This window comes from Takifugu rubripes, chromosome 22 (genome assembly GCF_901000725.2).
Source record: "Takifugu rubripes chromosome 22, fTakRub1.2, whole genome shotgun sequence".
Lineage (NCBI taxonomy): Eukaryota > Metazoa > Chordata > Actinopteri > Tetraodontiformes > Tetraodontidae > Takifugu > Takifugu rubripes.
Genome location: NC_042306.1, coordinates 11,780,014 through 11,799,167, shown reverse-complemented (window position 1 = coordinate 11,799,167; position 19,154 = coordinate 11,780,014). Strand labels below are relative to the sequence as shown.

The 19,154-nt window shown below is 47.0% G+C and overlaps 4 protein-coding genes across 14 annotated transcripts; 2 read left to right on the top strand and 2 right to left on the bottom strand.

Annotated features, from left to right (window-relative positions):
• Positions 1-740: 740 nt before the first annotated feature.
• Positions 741-4,443, top strand: ipp (intracisternal A particle-promoted polypeptide). The gene is made up of 10 exons (XM_003975763.3): positions 741-865; positions 1,192-1,596; positions 1,680-1,891; positions 1,984-2,203; positions 2,321-2,476; positions 2,561-2,728; positions 2,803-2,940; positions 3,029-3,151; positions 3,251-3,471; positions 3,554-4,443. The coding sequence occupies exons 2-10, from the start codon at positions 1,263-1,265 to the stop codon at positions 3,776-3,778; spliced, it is 1,797 nt and encodes a 598-aa protein (XP_003975812.1). The 5' UTR covers positions 741-865; positions 1,192-1,262; the 3' UTR covers positions 3,779-4,443.
• Positions 4,444-4,547: 104 nt separating this feature from the next.
• LOC101061754 (transmembrane protein 69-like) lies at positions 4,548-6,523 on the bottom strand. 4 transcript variants are annotated; one of them, XM_029830712.1, is made up of 3 exons: positions 6,464-6,523; positions 5,349-5,393; positions 4,548-5,273 (listed from the first exon to the last, which is right to left on the bottom strand). In XM_029830712.1, the coding sequence occupies exons 2-3, from the start codon at positions 5,385-5,387 to the stop codon at positions 4,572-4,574; spliced, it is 741 nt and encodes a 246-aa protein (XP_029686572.1). In that variant the 5' UTR covers positions 5,388-5,393; positions 6,464-6,523; the 3' UTR covers positions 4,548-4,571. The 4 variants fall into 4 exon arrangements, with proteins under 4 accessions (XP_029686572.1, XP_011614948.2, XP_003975866.2 ...); XM_011616646.2 differs by lacking the exon at positions 6,464-6,523 and adding an exon at positions 6,266-6,448; XM_003975817.3 differs by lacking the exon at positions 6,464-6,523 and adding an exon at positions 5,540-5,734.
• gpbp1l1 (GC-rich promoter binding protein 1-like 1) lies at positions 5,708-13,653 on the top strand. 6 transcript variants are annotated; one of them, XM_029830708.1, is made up of 13 exons: positions 5,963-6,129; positions 7,431-8,227; positions 8,415-8,647; positions 8,966-9,098; positions 10,480-10,603; positions 10,686-11,014; positions 11,148-11,223; positions 11,307-11,503; positions 11,683-11,826; positions 12,071-12,226; positions 12,526-12,650; positions 12,732-12,834; positions 13,011-13,653. In XM_029830708.1, the coding sequence occupies exons 4-13, from the start codon at positions 9,021-9,023 to the stop codon at positions 13,179-13,181; spliced, it is 1,503 nt and encodes a 500-aa protein (XP_029686568.1). In that variant the 5' UTR covers positions 5,963-6,129; positions 7,431-8,227; positions 8,415-8,647; positions 8,966-9,020; the 3' UTR covers positions 13,182-13,653. The 6 variants fall into 6 exon arrangements, with proteins under 6 accessions (XP_029686566.1, XP_029686565.1, XP_029686568.1 ...); XM_029830706.1 differs by lacking the exon at positions 5,963-6,129 and adding an exon at positions 5,708-5,817 and having other exon boundaries at positions 7,431-8,647; XM_029830705.1 differs by having other exon boundaries at positions 5,854-5,991; positions 7,431-8,647.
• Positions 13,654-13,932: 279 nt separating this feature from the next.
• On the bottom strand, positions 13,933-16,912 carry LOC101062209 (histone-binding protein N1/N2). Of its 3 annotated transcripts, none has more exons than XM_029830709.1 (14): positions 16,760-16,912; positions 16,552-16,662; positions 16,161-16,241; positions 15,967-16,076; positions 15,613-15,887; positions 15,450-15,524; positions 15,301-15,377; positions 15,151-15,224; positions 14,879-15,067; positions 14,645-14,799; positions 14,478-14,537; positions 14,316-14,399; positions 14,146-14,255; positions 13,933-14,065 (listed from the first exon to the last, which is right to left on the bottom strand). In XM_029830709.1, the coding sequence occupies exons 2-14, from the start codon at positions 16,650-16,652 to the stop codon at positions 14,059-14,061; spliced, it is 1,398 nt and encodes a 465-aa protein (XP_029686569.1). In that variant the 5' UTR covers positions 16,653-16,662; positions 16,760-16,912; the 3' UTR covers positions 13,933-14,058. The 3 variants fall into 3 exon arrangements, with proteins under 3 accessions (XP_029686569.1, XP_029686570.1, XP_011614950.2); XM_029830710.1 differs by having other exon boundaries at positions 15,450-15,521; XM_011616648.2 differs by having other exon boundaries at positions 15,450-15,532; positions 15,615-15,887.
• Positions 16,913-19,154: the final 2,242 nt, after the last annotated feature.

Here is a 19,154-nt window from a genome sequence, read left to right as displayed (position 1 = left end):
CAGCTGAATTAAAAATGTAGGGACTACAAGAATTAAAGCTATAAATAGAAAGCTGGTGCTATGTTGCATTTGGGTTTTAGCTGGCTTATCCTGGAGGAACCACATTCTCTGTTGGCAGGTTGAATCAGAGAGACGCATTGAAATAGCAGGAAATACAAGTCAAGTGACAGTTACTGGCCTTTTTCCTGTAACTGACAATAAGGTTTTCCCTGGCAGTGTAATAGCCTAGACTGATTAAATGGGTCAGGGGAATATGAGACTTCTGGGGAGAGATAACATGCTTGTAACATATCATGTAGACTAAATTAATGTCAAGATCCCTTTTAAAATACCTTAGATCAAGCTGCCATCTGAATAATAATAAGCTAGATTACAGCCTTAGATAAAGATCCACTGTAAAAGACAGCAGCCAAACGAGTGAAATATAAAATTACACCTGTGCAGGGGACTGACAAGTTAAGAATATTTGGAAAATTACAACAGGAGGTTTCTGGGGCTGGTTGTGAAGAGCTTCCGTTTGGTCCGTGGGCAACACTGCCACCTGGCGTCCATTCTGGAGAAAAACCGGAAAAGCAAGAACAAACTCCCATAAAAACACTTCTCTGGAAACCAAAAATAAGTCCATGTAAAAATATGAACTCGACAACTTCACACTCGCAACGAAAGCCGCCGCAAACAAACAAACTCGCCGAAAAGATTAAGCGATCGGGGATTGGCTAGTTGAGACTGGAGGTTCATCTGTCAGGCCAATGTAGTCGAACTACGAAAACATGATTGACAGGCTCCACAACGGGAAGTTTCCCGCATCCTCATCAATAAACTTATTGGTAAATAACCACTGAAAGGAGCGGAATTTCGACATTAGGTAATAATCACCCACGTTGCTATCTGTGCATCGGTCGAGCAGAATTCAGTCATTTCGTTTGTTCATTTAAAGATTTAAATGTGTGACCTGTGAGTTCGCTAGCACCCTTAGTAACCCTTAGAGTCCGCAGGTGTTGTTTATAGCTAATATAACAGCAGACTGACGGATAGCAGCTTATATGACGCATCCCTAATCTGCTTAAGTAAGTCGTTTTTGTGTTGGTTGCTTATTATGCGTAAATTGCCTCGGTTCTTTGTTATTACACAACAGGGGTGTGTGTGTGCCTGTGTTCCAGTGTTCCCCTCTTCAGCTGTTGTGTCTTTCAGGCTGAGGCTGACTGGTGACGAGGATTTGGGAATATTTGCATCCATGTTAAGACCAACCTACGTCTGCTGCCATGTCCTGTGTCTCCGTGTCACCATCCCACTGCTGCAGCTGTGATGCTGCCACAGCCAACCAGGCGTCGGACCAGTCTCTGCTGTCCTCGGACCGCTATGCCAGACTCATCCTGGCCCAGATCAACAAAATGCGACTCTGCTCTGACTTTTGCGATGTGCGGTTAAAGGTTGGCAGCGGGGTCTTCAGGGTCCACCGTCTGGTCCTTGCCGCCAGCAGCCCGTACTTCTCAGCTCTGTTCTCTGGGGGAATGAGTGAGGTGGATCAGGAGGAGGTGCAGATACTTGGAGTGGAGACTCAGGTCTTTGAGGTGTTGCTGGACTTCATATACACAGGTCAGCTGTTGCAGCGCGGATTTGATCATGATCAGTTTGCAATGCGTGAGTCCTAATCCAACTGGATACTTTTCGTCTGTCAGGCATGATCAGCGTGACTGTGGACAACGTTCAGGAGCTGATGGTGGCGGCGGACATGCTGCAGCTGCAGGAGGTGGTAACTGTCTGCGGGGAATTTCTCAAGGGCCACATGGACCCGTCCAACTGCGTAGGCATCTTTCAGTTCCTGGAGCAGATAGCCTGCATGGACATGCTGGAATTTACTGAGAACTACATCCACGTCCACTTCTTGGAGGTATAAGACGCCCGAGCGCAGTTTATTTCCGTCAGATCCGAGCAGTGTCTTTGGGTGGTGCTGGGATTCATAGAGTCAAAGTCTTTTTTCAGGTGTGCACCAGCGATGACTTTAGGGGTTTGTCAAAGGATCAGCTGGTGAAGATTCTAAGAAGCGAAGAGTTAAGAATTGAGGACGAGTACCAGGTATTCACTGCAGCCATGGATTGGGTCCTTCACGATGTGCCAAAGAGGAAAAAACATATAGTGGAGGTGCTGGAACCAGTCCGCTTCCCTCTGCTTTCCCCACAGAGACTGTTCAAGTACATAGAGAGTAAGGGGAATATCGACACCAGTTCCTGTTCACATTTAATATACGTGGCTAATCACGTGCTTGCAACACTGAGGTTAACTGATTAAATTTAATGATCTTGGTGGGGTTTGTGTGCAGGCATGACAGACTTCAGCCTGCGGGTGGCGCTGCAGACTCTGCTGAAAGAATACACTGAAGTCACCAAATCTCCCAAGGAGAACAAGACGTACAGTCTGCTCCAACCAGCCAAAATGAGACCCAGAAGAAAAGCCAGGAAATACCTCTATGCCATAGGTTCTGTTTTGGTCTAATCTGAGGATATTTGGTGGTTTGAAGGTAACTAAATCTAGTTAAATCTTCCCTGCACACGTATGACAGGAGGCTACACTCGGCTGCAGGGCGGCCGTTGGAGTGACAGCCGGGCACTGAGCTGCGTGGAGCGCTTCGACACATTCAACCAGTACTGGACCACCGTGTCCTCCATTCACCAGGCTCGTAGTGGGCTGGGGGTGGCAGTGCTGGAAGGCATGATATACGTGGTGGGAGGTGAGGCGGTTCTGGCCCTCTTATGATCAAGGCTGCAACTATCTTCGGGCTGAGAAGCCTTCTTTTTTCCCCAGGGGAAAAGGATTCCATGATTTTTGATTGCACCGAAAGATATGACCCGGTGACCAAGCAGTGGGCCTCGGTGGCGTCCCTGAACTTTCCTCGCTGTGGGGTGGGCGTGTGCCCCTGCCACGGGGCCTTGTATGCACTGGGTAACTGCCAGTTTCAATCAAATTGTCACCGTATAGGAAAATAATTCAATCTCATCATGGGACATTGATCCCAATTGTGCTTCCTCAGGTGGTTGGATTGGGTCTGAGATTGGGAAAACCATGGAACGCTATGATCCAGAAGAAAACAAGTGGGAGGTCATCGGCACCATGGCTGTTCCGCGTTATTACTTCGGATGCTGTGAGCTACAAGGTGCCTCTTCCACTCTGTTTTTAAACATTAATTGAGGCTATTTGTGATTTTATATTCACGCTTCCATGAACCGTGGTGATGTTTGGACCCTCTTCTCAGGGTTTATTTATGTAATCGGAGGAATCAGCGATGAAGGGATGGAGCTACGCTCTGCCGAAGCGTACGATCCCATCTCTCGGCGGTGGAGCGCCCTGCCCGTCATGGTCACACGTCGCGCCTATGCGGGCGTCGCCTGCCTCAATAACTGCATTTACGCTGTGGGTGGGTGGAATGAGGCCCTGGGCGCTCTGGAGACGGTGGAGAAATACTGTCCGGAGGAGGTACAGCTTGGAAATGTACCGTTAGCCTTCAACGCTAGTTTTCAGTCACACCTGTGAGTCGATGGCGCCTTTATCTCTGCAGGAAAAATGGGTGGAGGTCGCCCCGATGTCGACGGCCCGCGCGGGCGTGTCGGTGTCAGCAGTGAATGGGTTTCTGTACGCCGTCGGGGGCAGAGCCGCCAGCAGAGACTTCTCCGCCCCGGTGACGGTGGACTCCGTGGAGATCTACGACCCTCACCTGGACACCTGGACTGAAGTTGGCAACATGATCACCAGCCGCTGTGACGGCGGCCTGGCCGTGCTCTGACAGCCCAGAGCGCCGCGGCCGCCGTCGTCCGTATAAGCACCTGAAACTTGACCAAACGCTGCTAGAGGGACATAGAAATACACCTATTTCAATCATCCTTTCACAACAGATGACCTGAACTGGAAAACGGCTGTTACCGTTAGCTCGCGCTCACTTCTCCACCTAGTGATTACTTTACAGTTCATCAAAACAGGCTTGTTTTTGCATATTGAAGGAGCACTCTTCTCCATAAGGTTATCTGTGGCAGAGGCGTTCTATTTCTGAGGGACTCTTGTTGCTCTGAAGTGTCCTATTGAGCTATTTTTGGATAAGATATGAAACCACTGTTATTTTTAGAGGTTCTGTCTGGTTTTTCTTCCTGAAAGCGTGAGGGGAGTGAATTTCTACTTGAAAGACGTATCAACCACTGGAGACTTTAATAAAGGGGTCGGGGGGCTTCTTAGTCACTCACAATTTACATTTAGTTTGGGATTGATGCTTTATCAGCAGACACAAGAATGGCACCAGAAATATCTGTCATCTGTACCAAAATAGATGTGTTTCCTGTATTTTTCCTGGCTTTTTGCTATTGCTGCAGAGTACGTCACATTCTGACCACAAACAATGTTACTGTTGGATTCTTTATTAGTTGATTTTTCTATATTCAATAAAATTAATGTGCCAACTTCCTGAACAACATTTCAGCATCAGAGACCAGAACGTCAAACGAGGTGCAGTACTGCTAAAATTAACAGTAAGTGGGATCCATTTGGTACCAAAGAGGATGTTGGGGGGGGGGGTAAATGATGCAAAGTCATTTAGTTGAATTCTGAATTGCCTTGACTTTCTTCTCGGAGCAGAATTGTTTAATTGCAAGTGTAGCGACTAGTGAGAAGGTGGCGACAAGTGTGAGGATAGTCCGCATGGCTTTGAACCAGGGGGGGTAACCAGGCAGCAAGGCCAGGTCATAATGCAGAGAGAGCCCCAGTCCCATCATTACCACAAGAGCTCCTTCCGTAATATTGTCCCTGCAGAGCAATGCCAGCCAGGCCAGAAGAGACGGAACCACGCTGTTGCCCAGGTTCATCCAGTCGGGCCCAGCAGGGCTTCCAGGGGGGAGTGCAAACCCCCAACGGGCACCTCCAAGGAAGGAGACTATAGAGGCTCCGTAGACCATCTGAGCAAATGCCACTTCGGGGTGAAAGGTCTGCGTTGCAGCCATTAAGAGAGGAGCAGCCAGGAAAGGGATGAGCCCAGAGAAACCCAGGTAGAGAGCTGGTTTCGGAGCATGGCTGATGGATTTCAAACTGAAGCCATCTTTGTCGTTGGCTCCGTCTGCGCTGCCCTGAGAATCTCCACGGTGGAGACGAGAGGCGAGCCAGCTCACGCTCCTGGGATTGAGCAGGCTTCCAGTGGAAGTTCGATTAGATGGTGCAAGAGAGTGAACCTTCAGCTGAGCTCTTATTGTGGAGGCTTGAGTTCCGCTAACCTTCTCAAAACATCTCCATCCTGGCACCTGAAGACACACACATGGAAGAAAGAAATAACCACTCTGCCACAGGTGTCACCACACGCTTCCACTAGGGCTTACCCCCGAAATGATGCGCTTTGTCGATACAAGTCTCAACATTTTAACCTAAGAAAAGAGACGGCATGGTTAGTAAAAAATGTCCGAGATCCCCGCAACTAGCATAAAAAACGACCTTGTGGTTGGCGTGTCTACATGCACGATTCAAGTTAAAAGCAAAAAAAACAATGAATGTGTTTAATCTTTTCACACACCCTATATTTCTATGTCGTCTACTGGGTTAATAAAAGTAGCATAAACTCAAAAGTAGCCAGACTTGAGGTCGTTTGCTCCAGCTAACTCCATTGCATCGGTACTCGATTAAATGCCTGTTTCCTTATCTGTCGCGGCTGAGCCCGCCCACCGACTCGCGCTGTTATCGACAGGGATGACTGGGTGTCGGACGTCAAGTTACGTTCAACAGAGCAAAAATAAGCGTTATCGAGCCAGTGTTCTTTTAAGGTGATAAATATATTCGTGTTACAATACAGAGGTGAGTATGAGATTTAATTGCTGAAATCAGAAGTATTAAAAAAAAATAAACCCCGCGCTGTTGACCTGCCATGAGTTAAAAACACCGTGGAACTTCATTGCGTTGCAAAATGCCGAGAGATCTTGAAGGCAGCACCGCTGTAGCTATTCGAATCGCTCAGTGCCAGCGCCAGTGGTAAGCGCTCCGAAAACCCAAACAAACACATGTAGCCGCATTATTGGAAAAGTATATTGCTGTCGAAACTATTATCGTTAGTATTAAAAGGCCGTAGTTGTGTGGTTTGCAAATGGCTGCTCGCTTGTGCTGGACAAGGTAACAGCTACGACATATCGTCACGAAACACTGCAAGTTAACTCGCTAGCACTTAGCAAGCTGATGAATGTGTGCTGCCGCTGCTAAGGTAGCCATTTTGAAACTGTGTTGTTTCAGCGGAGCCAGGTCTGTTTACCTCTATTGTACGTTTGTGACAGCTGCACAACTCGCCAGTTGTAACCTCGGCGAGCCTATTTAATGCGGTTTGACTTCGTGTCGCCCCTCAGTCACACCAATCAATTCTATCAACTTTGCGGTTTTCGCGAGCCAGTGAACAAGCTGGGTAGCGTAGGCTTCAGCTAGCAACGGCTAGGCTAGCGCTACCCATACCTGCCTGTATTATCTCCCAGCCAAGTTAGATCATGTTTGCTAACGTATCTTGTTGGCGCTGGCGTCGGGTTAGTTCGCCACCGCCGCGGCGGTTGTGTGTAATTAGTCCTTTTCGGTACACGTGAGTAAATAATCCGACTCCGTTAGCATGACGAAACGTGCATGTACGCTACAACTGTCTTGAAGTACTTGGGTGTTCGCGGACATGCGGGCTTCCAGTTGTATGAGACGGCAAAGTTCGTACTTTTAGGAAGTATGCGTAATTTGTCCTTTGCTTATTTATATTTGAGAATAGTTTCCCATTGAGTAATTGCCTGTGCTGCAGATTGGAGTCCGTGGCGAACTCATCGATCTCCAGCTGTTACGTAATAATCCAGTACACATACAGATGTGTACCAATGTATGAATTAATTCTGTTTCAGTTTCGGTTTATGAGCAGGGTGTGGTAACCGCTAATGATGTTTGAAAGAAAACAGATGGATTAAAACCAAAAGCACTGCCATGGAACGCTGGGATTTTGTGCCAGGCCTGTTTAGATGGGCTGCAGTTTGGGGGAGAAATTGCTGTGCAAGAAAGTGCTCGGGTTATTTTTACACTGGTATGAATATTTAATTGACATGGGACAACAAAATTTTATGAAGTGGTTGGCTTTCCACACGAAGTGGTGGTGATATCACCGAGTCATGATTATTTCTCTTCTGCGAGTTCCAGAGAGCATCCTTGTCAGCAATATGGAACACGGCTTTATTTGGAATTTGTGGTATTTTAGCTTGATAAATGTAGTAAAGTAGACATTTGTAAGAAAGAATGAGCTGGTATAATTATCCATGAGATTTAATGTAGATATACCCGCTGTCCTTTCTAACGTAAGGCTTATTTTGGGACGCCGCACTTAAGTTTCCTTTGCTCTGCGTTGACGTTTTCTCTTTTTTTTTTTGTAAATTCTGACAAACATTGTTTGTCTGTTTCAGGTCCGTTCCTGTGCAGATCCCAGAGAACCCTCAGTAAAAGAACCTGCATTCTTTATTTTTTTTTGAGGAGAAAAGTCATTGAAGAAGAAAAGCAGAGCTTCTTCGATCATCACTTTCCCCCCCTGGAGAGGAATTCAACAAAGCATCCTTGAGGATTTTTGTTCGTCTATCAGCCATCTCACCTCTTACAGGATTTTGCTGCATCGTACGACACGAAGACCCTTTTAACTTGTGGAAACGTTGCTTCTGCTTGGAACTTGCATATCTATGAAATCAGATCTCTTCCTTATCTCTGATTCAAACGGACACCTCGAGATCTTTGGATGGCCATTTTCCAAATGTGACGCTCCATCATACAGAGATAAAAGTAGCATTATTATGCATCACCGAGCGGCACCTCTAGTTCACTAACCTAAACTGAAGATGACAGCGATGTAACATAGGGTTTTACTTCCTTCATTGTCATGTGACTTTGAACCTTTTTTAAGCATTGTTTTTTTTCAATGTCAGACAGTCTTCTCGAGTGTTTCATGAGGCGAGTGGTGGGTTTCACTGACCGCAACTGCCGCTGAAAGACTGTCTCGGAACTTTTCTTTTCTGCGCGTTTTGATAGATCTTAAAATGAGTCGGTGAGAGGGGAGCCCAACTGAAACATATGTGGCAGGACAACACCTGTGTCTCCCCCACATCTGGTGTCAAAGAGGACCGACCGCACAGACTGCCGTCTGTATTTCGGGGCCGCTGATATTCACGGATCTCCCGGAACCTCAACTGTCTGTTTTGCCAGACGGCTCCAGGTTGGTGTCCTGACAGCCGAGGCTACGAGCAGACCCTTTAAATCCACCTGTGGACGTTCTAGCACTCAGTTATTATCACAAACAGCAGGCGCGACCACCGGAGGGTTGCGTAAAATTATCACGAAGAGGAACAAGTTCCTGTTGGACCGCCACAAAATCCACTTCCTGTTCTCTGGTTCTTCATTAGAGATCATTCCTGTGACCTTTTGAACCATCCCTCGTTGTTTCATCCTGGACGAAGGGGTCTGCCTCTGCGGAAAGGGACTGGGTTGTCCTGGCAGGGGTGGAAAGGGGGTTTGTTGTGTGCTGCTCGCCATCTGTCGGTGCACACGTTCTGCGATCAGCGCCAGAAGGCCTGAGGAACCGAGCCCAGCCGGACCAAGAGAGGAGGCAGAGGACTTCAGAGCCACAGACTCTGGGGTAACAAAGTTTGACACCAACTCGGGCAGTTATTGAATCGCTCCTGATAAATCAGGCTGTAAAATGAGGCTGTTCAGGTTTTTGCCACAGGGCGAAATGCTGCACAGTCAGTTTTCCTGCTGTCAGTTATCAGCTGCATCCCAACACGCTTTGTTGTCTCCTGCTAACAATAGAACTCTTTTAGCGTCTCCGGGGAGACGTTTTCTGCGCCGCAACATGAAATCGGAACCCGGCGTTGCTGCTTTCTGAAATGAACCTTTTAAAACCCAAATCCTGACTTTTCTGTTTCTCTTCTCATCATCCGGCTCCTTCCGTCAGATCCTGGCCATGAGGTTTGATGCCTCGATCCACTGACCGGAAACACTGGACCTAAATGGCGCAGCATGACTTTGTCCCTGCCTGGCTTAACTTCTCCACGCCCCAGCCTGCCAAGGTGTGTTTATCTGCAAGCGTGAGTGTGCCGCTCTCAGGTTACAACTAAACACCGTTAACGGCTTTGATTAAATGTGTGCGTCTCTGCGCTTTGTGTGAGTAACGTCACACTTGGGGACTGATAACGTTGTCAGCGCACAGTTGAAAATAGGCTCGGCTAATCATTGTTTGCCTTCAGGAAGAGACTGATACTTAAAGAATCTGGCCAAATTTATAATCACCACACACATACACACACACACATTCTCTACACTTCTCTTCCCGGCATTCTGATTGAAGTGTGTTCTGATTGGTGAGAAAATTCCACTTAGTTTTCCCTCTTTAATGTCGCCGGTGGGTTGTGCCCAACAGTGGTGTAGCTGAGGGGGGGGGGGGACTGGGGTTGGACTCACAACTCACCGAAAGCAAAGGATTATTCCATAAGAGGAGTTGCTTGGGAAACAGACATCTGGAATACTCTCCTCAGTGTTGCCACTTTCATCTGATTCCAAAAAGGGCATCGTTGGAGGGAGGGGGGGGAACCAAATCTCTTCTCTTCTCTAAGACATTTATCAACTTTCTGTCATCTTTAACACCTGCACATGAGCAAAGGCTGCAGGCTGAGGCTGTAACACTTGCAGGAATGCCTTGATGGGGCAAAAACTGTAGCGCTCCCACAGAACTAATTTACCTCCAGGGTCCATTTTCTGGTTGTAGTTGCCCCACTGTTGGGAGCCGTGGCCTTCAGAAGTCCTTAAGGATTCGCCTGTAATGTTTCCGTTATGGAGCCGGAGTTTGGGCTCAGCCGGCCCATGAGCACCTACGTCACTGTAGAAGTCTGAAGGCCTTTGTTTGTGTCAAACATGTTTATTAGTTGAGGTGACAGCTGTAGAATCACTGAAAGCTGGAAACATATTTCAGGTTATTTACCATAATCGATCAGTGACTTCTCTCCAGTAACCTGGTGTGTCGGCTCTAGAAAGACTTGCTGGAACGCTGCGGGACCTTGTTTCTGGTTCCTCTGAGACCCCTCCTCAGTCCACAGAGCAGAAATTAGTTTTGGGTCGGCGTCCTAATGACTTAATACTCGTGCGAAAAGGACTGACTCGTGGGAGAAATGGCATCGATAGAAGGTTGGTTGTTTTGGAGCTCTTGAAGGTCATCTGGTTGGACGGGAGTCAGTTTGAGCAGGATCTTGGTGGGTTATGGGAGGAGAATCTGGGGGAGTCAACAATGGCTGTTTGCTTTCATGTTGGTGATCGTGTGCGGAAATGACGGCAGATAAAATTGCTTTGATGACCGCTGCCCAGGCCCCCGTGGAAGAATTTAACTTCTACCGCTACAGAGGATCCGAAACATTTTCTTGACCAGTGTGTGCTGGGTTCTCGTCCCATCCTAACGGGCAACGTTCTCCCCTCCAGTCCCCTGCTGCCACCCCACAAGGCGAGCCCCAACTCCACAAAGATGGCCGAACTGCTGTGAGCCGCCGGCGCCACAACTCCTCCGATGGCTTCTTCAACAACGGCTCCCTGCGCGCTCCTGCAGGTAAAAACCACCCCCCCCGTCTTATTGCTCAAGAGACCGGGCTGTTCTGTGGGACCTGCCTCTGATTCTGTATCTCTTTAAGGCGACGGATGGCAGCAGCCCTCCTTGCTGCTGAGGCACGACTCGGTGGACTCGGGGGTGGCCAAAGGAGGTCACGGTGGGCTGGCGGGGGGCTCGTGCTGGAAGGAAACGCCCAGCTGGCACGGCTCTTCGCGCGGCCCTCAGGACGGCCACCACCACCAGGGACGCCATCCTAAACGCGTGGGAGGCGACAGGGACAGGCAGGTGGGGCACCGGCAACGCAACGGCAACTTTCATCCCCGCAAGGGTTCCTCGTACCAGGACAAGTTCCCCAACGAGGAACGCAAGGACGGCAAGGATGACAAGCTGAAATTTGTGGAAGAGGACTTTGTGAGTTGAACATTTTGGGATTGTTCACTGTTTAAATTCACCTTAAATATACATAAACAGCAGTTAGACGCCATAAAAGCCACCTGATCACCTCTAAACCTACACATTACAAATACATGTGCTCGTGTTGCAGCCTTCCCTCAACCCGGAAACAACTGGAAAGCCTGGGACTCAGTTGCGTGCAGTTGCTCCACACGCTGGAGTGTGGGGTAAATCCAAATCCAGATTAACTAATGTCAAATTACAAGCGCAATTGACAGGCCTAATCCCCTTCTTTTTCTTTCTGTCGCAGAAAACCCTCCTAGTGGTAAACAGATGGTGTCTAAAATGCTGGTAATCAAGAAGGTTTCCAAGGAGGACCCCAGCACAGCCTTCTCTGCAGGGTTTGCCACTACTGGTGTTTTGCCTACAAATGGCAGCAAAGCTCCCATCGCAGGCTCCAGCGTCTACAAGAACCTGGTCCCAAAGCCTGCTGTGGCCCCCACCAAAGTAAGCCTTTATTTATTTGTGTTTTCTGACAACATTTTTAACCACACCGTCTAGTTTTTTTTTTTTTTTTTAATTCCACGGGCTCGCATTGCCTTTTTTGTGGGTGTTCTGCAAGTCGTCACTAGGTGGCAGTGTTAGTGAGAGGTTTTGTTAAGTTTGGAGCGCGTCCCTTCTTTCAGAGCACCCAGTGGAAGTCCGGTGGGAGAGAGATCAACAAGTCTGGCCTTCACATGCAGGGCCGAGATTCAGTCTTCACCAGCCCCGTCTCTGCAGCCAAACCCAGCACCCCAGTCAGCGCACCACAGCACAACACCCCAAAAGAGGTGATCTTTAAGTCTGACAGCAGAATACAGCTTTTGCAAAAATTGTAGGGATGTGACACAGCAGGGAAAAGCGGATGACCTGTAGACATGTAACCCGTTCTTAATTAAGCGTAGTAAATGTGTTAAGAGTGAGTTTCTAAGGTGCTAGCTTGCAGCTCGCCGCTCCATATTTAATAGCCATCCTGGGGTCTGAGGGCTCCTCCTGTGCCTTCTGCTGACTCCCTGCTCTGTGTCTCGTCTACAGCATCCTTCCAGCACGACTCCTCCCATAGACATCGCTCCTTCCAGACTGAAGCTGATGCGCCGTGGTCCGGACCGCAAGAGCGAGTTCCTGCGAGCTCTCAAGGACGAGGGCACCGGAGAGCTGACCACCAGCAGCAGCCCGGGAACATCTGGAGAGGTGGGCTAAAATCCCAGAGGCTCCAGGAAAATCACAGGAAGATAGAAGGGATTCGTTCTTTCCTGGTTTTCTACTGGAGGAGAGCGTTCCCTGGCATGTTTTTACATTAAATATTCAAAGCGTAGCTCGTGAATAAAAAATGAGCATCACCGGGATAAAGACGAGGCCGTTGATTGAATTAATTGGAAACTTGAGAAAAGGGCGAGATGTGCGTGCACTTTACCAACAGCTGTCAGCTTCACTGCGTTGAGCCCTTTTTGAATGCTGGAAATGGATCTTCTCTCTATCTTGGATCGCAGGGGGAAAGCAGCACCCCGGAGCCCAAGGCCTACAGCGAGGAGGTCTGCCACGAGAACGGGCTGTCCTACTCCCTCAGTGACTCCGACACCGAACACCTGTCCAGCTCCCTGGAGGCGGAGCACCGGTGAGAGACACTGACACGCACCCAAACACACAAAAAGACATGCAGGCGACTCACACGCAGGCGACTGTTGTGCGTCCCCAGGTTGCTGAAGGCCATGGGCTGGCAGGAGTACCCAGAGAACGACGATAACTTCCTTCCTCTGACAGAGGACGAGCTGAGAGAGTTCCAGACAAAAACAGAACAGGTGGGTCCAACGAGGGTCTATAGTGCCGGGCAGGAAGGAAGTCATTCATGAATCCACAGGCTTATTTAATCAATCAGAACATCTTGATCTGGTTATTACAGTCGCACTGGGTATTTTTAATCCCCTTATCAGAGCTCATTAACTTCCCTCACAATGACTTCAATGTTTTTATGCAGCTGAAGAGGAACGGCATGCAGAGGAACGGCGCTCTGCCCCGAGCTCGGGGAGTGACCCTCCACTTCACCCCCTGGAGGAGTGTGGCCGAGGCGAACGTCGAGGAGGGATCCGAGTCTGAAACCAGTAGCAGCAGCCAGACCTCTGACGACGACGACTGCATCAGATCCTAACGTGGCTTTACGGAACAAAACAAAACAAAAAAAAACAACAAAAAAAAAAAATCACGTAAAACGACACATCCCAGCAAGAAATCCTCCTCTTCCTCTTTCATCTTTTTGTTTTTAGAGCACCATTTTGAATTTCTTGTTTTGATTTTTTTTTTTTTTTTTTTGGTCGTTCTTGCACAAGGGAAAAACCAATCATATCCCAGTGGAGGGGGAGATTCCGGCTCTGCCAGACGTTGTTTTCCCTGCGTTTCCTCCTTCTCTGCAGACCCTGCCCTCTTTGACCTTCCTCCCCTCCCTTTTTTTTTCTTCCTCGCTTTGTGGAACTGAAGTGTTCATCAAGAAAAGAAGGGCAATGAATGCACACTTGATTCTGCTTTAAACAGACTAACTCATTTCATTGATGATGCTGATGACAGATTATTAATGATATTAATAAAAATTGGTTCCTGACAAGCTGATTATGTTTCAATATGAATCTGGCTCCTGTGGTGTTTGCGTGGCCAGGCTTTTATCTCCCACATTGAGCATTAGTTAACCTTGTTTTTACTGGGATTAAACTGTAGATTTTGGTTGCCAGCTCTCCCATAGTGTAACAACGTATTGTTCAGGGCTGTGAAGAGACGGCACTGAAGCAGAATGTTTAAGTTTATGCCGCACATTTATTGGCTTAAAACTGTCAAGAACAAACCAAACGCAGAGAGAGACCCCTTCCTCGTGGTGCGTTCAAGGACAGCTGTGGATAAATGACTGCAAGTTTGTTTATGAAATCTTTATTCGGTTTTACAGCTTTAAATGATTACAAGAGTAGAAAACATTCGTATTTACAGCAGTAAATTAGTGCAGGAATTGACTCATCCGGGAGTTGAATGAGGGTCCAGGTTCACTGGCTGGAAGACAGTTTAAAGTCCGTTAATGATGGTTACCAGTTAACCACCTTTGAAAGCTCATGCAGACGCCCGGCTCTCACCTCTCCACTTTTGCCTCCGGTGCGTCTCCGTTAGGGGTCTGAATCGCTCCCCCGTCATGCTTCACCTTCTTCACCTCTCCCTCCTTCACTGGACTCTCCTCTGGTTTCCTCTGAGATGCACAGTTGTTAAAGTTCTGTACTGCTCTTATTCACTTCAAATCATCCCTCACCTTTTTCCTGACCAGGTGGGAGATGTCGGAGACGGAGGCCCGTCCGCTGGTAGAACTCGCGCCATTCGTTACGGATCCATTAATCTGGGGTCACACGGGGGGAACAAACATCGATCGCTGGTGTTCTAAACTGGTTTTTGGCTGTGTGCGGGGGCGTCTCACCTCTGAGGAGTCACCGTTCTTTTGGGTGGATCCAGAGAAGGACGAGGAAGCTTCTTCGCTCTGACAGGAACAGAGTTGGAGTGTTATTTGTCCGTTATTTATTATTTTGCGCGGCTTCCTTGGCAGCATTACGCAACGTCAGGAGAGTATTTCCAGTCCCCACTCACCGGCGCGGCCATGCTCAGGGTTTTCACACTCTCGCTGGCGTCCTCCACTTTTTCCTGGATCTCTGGCAGCAGGGCCTTCAGCTCCTCCATCTCCTTCCTCTCCTCCGCCAGGGCCTCCGGGCCCTCGGCCTTGTCGACCAGCTCCTGCAGCTTGTCTGTGGGGACAGTTTACACCTGTTGGCAGGAAGGAAAATAGATAGCGGAAACTGGCGGTGGCGGCCCGAGTCCTCTTACCCAGCCTGCTCTTTATCACAGAGATGGAGCGGTTGAGCTCGGCGATGGCCTGGTTGTACTGGAGGTTCAAGCCGTACGTCAGTCCTAGCTGGTAGTGGGTCTCGGCAAGTAGGCGGCTGTCGGCCTCCAAGTGTTTGAGCTGCAGCTTCAGACACTCCTCGAAGTCGTCCAGGGCTTGGGTGTAGTTCCCTGGACACACAGCAGCAGTTTTTCACCAAACCAGGTTTTCGGATTCCGCATAGTAGCTTTTTAAATTTACTGAATCGTCGTACCTGATTCGACAGATACTTCGCCAAGTTTCAGGTGAGCCTGGGCAGCCATGAGCTGGTCGTCCTTAGCCTCTTTCCTTAAAAGAACAAATAGGAGATCTAAAACTAAGATGCAGGTCAACGTTACCCGTCCGTCCTTGGGGCTTCCGTTACCTTTTGTAAATGACTTTAGCAACTTCCAGCATCTCCCAGGCCAGCTGCAGGTTTCCCACCTCCTCATCCTCGCTGTCCTGCAACACAAACTCAGTTTAAAGGCCGAATCATTGGCAGCTGTTTTTGACCGCCCAGTCAGAGAATCGGACCTTGTCGCAGTCTTTCTCGTCCGTCTTGTCTTCCATTTCATCATCGTCACCTTCTCCTTCCTCCTCCTCCTCCTCCTCCTCACCTGAGCCAAACAGAAAAGTTGCAATTAAATCCAAACATTTCAGATTCTGATTGAAAGATCCACAGTTTTAAAGGTGACTGACCTTCGTCGCCTTCAGCTGCCTCCTCCTCTTTCTCTTCCTCCTTGTTTTCCGTCTGCTCTTCTTGGTCGTCTTCACTCTTGCCTTCTTTAACCCCATCACATTTGCTCTCACCAGCATCTGTGTTTTCTCCATCCACACTCATCTCTTTATCTTCACTCTGTTTCTCTTCAACTTTGTCTTTTTCTTCTTTTTTCTCTGCCACTTTGTCTTTTTCTTCTTTTTTCTCTGCCATGGCATCATACACCTGATCCCTCAGCTCGTCCCTCGTCTTTTCTGCAGAGATAACCCAGCAATCGGTTCATTTCTTTCTAAAGATCCTATCTTCAGGGATTTACACTTTAATATTTTATACCATCGACATCTTCTGTTCCGTCAACAACGGAGTCTTTGGGATTCTTTTCCTCATCCTCCTCTTCCTCTGGCACTCCCTCCAGAGCGTTCCCCAGAACAGAATTCTCCATCCTGCAACAACAGTCATGCAACTTCCTATTAGGGATCTAAACTGCAAATTAGACACACTGAAAGCAAAATATCTCAATACCTTACCGTGCCAAATCCAACAGGGCTTTACCGCACCAGAAAAAAGCCTCGCCACACTCGTCTGCTGTGTCACCAAATGTTTTAGCCCTAAAATTTAACAAATTAAATAAAAAAACAGACATAAGCTTATAAATGTCAGCATTTTCCCCCTGTTACAACTATAAACAGGCAAATTTCAGGCCCAAATAATAAGCCACTTAAAATAATTAAACCAATGGTCGGCCATTTAACTTCTTAAAGTATTTTAAAACCAGTAACAAGCACTTAAGCTTCAAAAACAAACTGAAAGGAAGCATTAGCGATGGCGATCGGTAAATAAACGCTGCAGATGCGTGTGACAGTTGGGGTTATATTAGCATGTGTATTCAGATTTAATGGCTATAAAGGGTTTACTCACAGCATCCCGCAGGCCTCCTGCAGGGAGTTCACCGCCTCCACCACCTTCCCCATAACCAGGTGCTTCTTCCCTGCGCCGATTAGTTTGTTGGCCTCCTCCATGTTGATCGAGCTGCGTAGAAAGAATGAGACGCTTTTTTCTAACATTTCAAGCTCAACTTTGTATCAATAATGGCACATAAACGTCAGATAAATGACTTCCAGCACACCTTCTGAGAATACGGGACAAAAACTGTTGTGAGCCGCGGCGTAAACGTCTGATTGCTCCGACTGGCTGCTCCGTTGTTTCAATTTGGCGCGAAATATTATTTCCTCTTCCGGTCGATTTCCTGGCTCGTGCTGTTGCGCGCGAAATGTCTTAAAGCAGCAGAACTCTTATGACTACTGCTATAAATGGAAGCCAGCACTTGTAGAGAGAGATCTGATTGATCGTCCTGTAATGGAGGTTGTTCAAATTACAAACCAATCAATTATTTAAAAAAATCCATCGAAAATCCCTGGATCCAGGTATTATACAGTATATAATATACACACTGCCTGGCTGAAAATGTGGCCACCGAAAAACAAGGTCACACACTCTTGTATTTCACTGGACTACCCTTAGCTTTGATAACACCATGCATTTGCTGTGGTATTTTGTTAAGTCTCTGCAATGTTACAAGATTTATTTCCATCCACTGTTGCATTAAATGTTCACCAAGATCTTGTATAGATGAGCACCTAAAGATTCTCAATTGGTTTAAGGTCTGGACACTATGGTGGCCAAGCCATGTGTGAAACTGATGTCTCATGCTCCGTGAACCACTCTTTCGCAATTTGAGCCCAATGAATCCTGGTGTTGTAATTTTGGAATATCCTCAGGCAGTAATTGTCCAATAGGAGACTCTAAACTGGATTTAAGCAGTTGTCATACAAGGTTACATAACATAGTAGGTTGCTTGATTATTGATTGATTATTATTGTTGTTGTTATTATTATTATTGATTGATTATTATCAAAGGTCCCTCTTGGAACATCACATAAATGTAGTCAGATGTTCCTTGGCCCAGTATCAACATGTTCATTTATTTTCTTCACAAACACATAAACTTGTACCGGTAATTACCTTCTTTTTTTGGCAGAGCTCCAGAAGTAAATTAATGTCATAAAATCAAAACATATATAAACAATTACATTATATTACATATACACATATAACATATATATTACATTACATCACCTGCTTCTGTGCAAACGTGTGTGTGTGTGTGTGTGTGTGTGCGTGTGAGTGTCTGTCATGTCCTGCTGTGAGTGACTGGGCTCCCCTTTGAGTCCCTCATGCTGACTTTGTGCTGTTGTTTCATCAGGACAAGTCTGGACCTGGCAGTCAATCAGCTTCACATAATCCCAATCAAAGCGTCACTAGATTGTAAGAAAGTGTGAGTGGAAAAATGAGTGTGTGTGGAGAGAGAACACGTGAGGAAAAACTAGTTTCAAAGAATCCATCATATTCCGGTAACAGTCAATATATCCGTTAAGTTTAATGTCCACAAACAGTTTAAAGGAATAATCCTACTGGGTATCTTGGATGATTCCTCTGTGTGGATGACAGAAACTCACACACCCATATAAATAGAAAAGCCTCCAAAGAGAAACCGTTGGTTGATAATCCTCTTGTGAATTCTCTAAATTATTCAAAGAGAACCCAGGGCTGCATTAATTTCCCAACTGTCAGTCGGGAGGACAAATAATTAGCCACAATTTACCTAATTATTTGAACTGAGGTTTGTTTGTTTTTTGTTCACATTTTGCTCCAGGATACGGGTTATGAACATTTTCAGCAGATATTCAGCTGCTTTAGGATCAGTGTTGGAGAAGAAACACTGATTACAAGGACACATCAGATAAAGAGAAGGCTATGTTTGATCACTAGACTGCTGCAGCGCTTCCGCCCAGAGGTTATTGTTTGCCCCTCTCTTATCTGGCCCTTGAAGTGGTGTCCATGGTAACAGCATGCATCGATCACTCCAGGACAGGGGGGGGACTGTCTTTTTCTCAGGTTAGACTCAGATAAACTGATATCGTAGGAAAAATAATGCTGGTTTTGTGTATAAAAGAGTAAAGCTTTTGTAACAGGGAACAAAGCCTGTTGTTCCTCAGCCAAGTCATTAAGTAAATAATGAGTAAATATAGAACTAGAGAGGAGGAAACGATAGTGAACAAGATGTTGCAATAGTGCCCTGCCCAGTCCGGTATATCTCATTGTAAATACTGTAAATAATGAGAGGTTTGGTAATAAACCAGGAAATGCTAAAGGAATTGTATATGTGCTGCACTGCAGTCTATAAGGAAACCTTTGGGGGGGAAAAAACACCCTCAAACAATACACTTTAATTGAGAGAACAAAATTGCATTTTTGAATGTTCCTGGCCGGAGGCTGTGATGCAAATTCATGTTAACATTTGCAAAATTATACGAATTGAACACAGCTTGTAATGTCCAGAGTGAGCCACAAAATGTGATTGACTTCTACCATGCCCACTTTAACACAATTACAATATTTACACTTAAGTTCTGATAAATTGTCCTCATCAATCGGCCCAGTCTGTAATTGTATAAATCATC

Coding starts and splice junctions, on each gene's coding strand:
- ipp (XM_003975763.3), top strand. CDS start 1,263: ATGTCCTGTGTCTCCGTGTCACCATCCCACTGCTGCAGCTGTGATGCT. Junction 2,477..2,560: donor GAAATACCTCTATGCCATAG/GTTCTGTTTTGG, acceptor CACGTATGACAG/GAGGCTACACTCGGCTGCAG. Junction 2,729..2,802: donor CATGATATACGTGGTGGGAG/GTGAGGCGGTTC, acceptor TTTTTTCCCCAG/GGGAAAAGGATTCCATGATT.
- LOC101061754 (XM_029830712.1), bottom strand. CDS start 5,387: ATGTTGAGACTTGTATCGACAAAGCGCATCATTTCGGGG. Junction 5,274..5,348: donor CAAAGCGCATCATTTCGGGG/GTAAGCCCTAGT, acceptor GTGTGTCTTCAG/GTGCCAGGATGGAGATGTTT.
- gpbp1l1 (XM_029830706.1), top strand. CDS start 9,021: ATGGCGCAGCATGACTTTGTCCCTGCCTGGCTTAACTTCTCCACGCCC. Junction 10,604..10,685: donor CTCCCTGCGCGCTCCTGCAG/GTAAAAACCACC, acceptor TATCTCTTTAAG/GCGACGGATGGCAGCAGCCC. Junction 12,835..13,010: donor TCCAGACAAAAACAGAACAG/GTGGGTCCAACG, acceptor GTTTTTATGCAG/CTGAAGAGGAACGGCATGCA.
- LOC101062209 (XM_011616648.2), bottom strand. CDS start 16,652: ATGGAGGAGGCCAACAAACTAATCGGCGCAGGGAAGAAGCACCTGGTT. Junction 16,242..16,551: donor CAGGAGGCCTGCGGGATGCT/GTGAGTAAACCC, acceptor GTTAAATTTTAG/GGCTAAAACATTTGGTGACA. Junction 14,800..14,878: donor TGTGATAAAGAGCAGGCTGG/GTAAGAGGACTC, acceptor CTGTCCCCACAG/ACAAGCTGCAGGAGCTGGTC.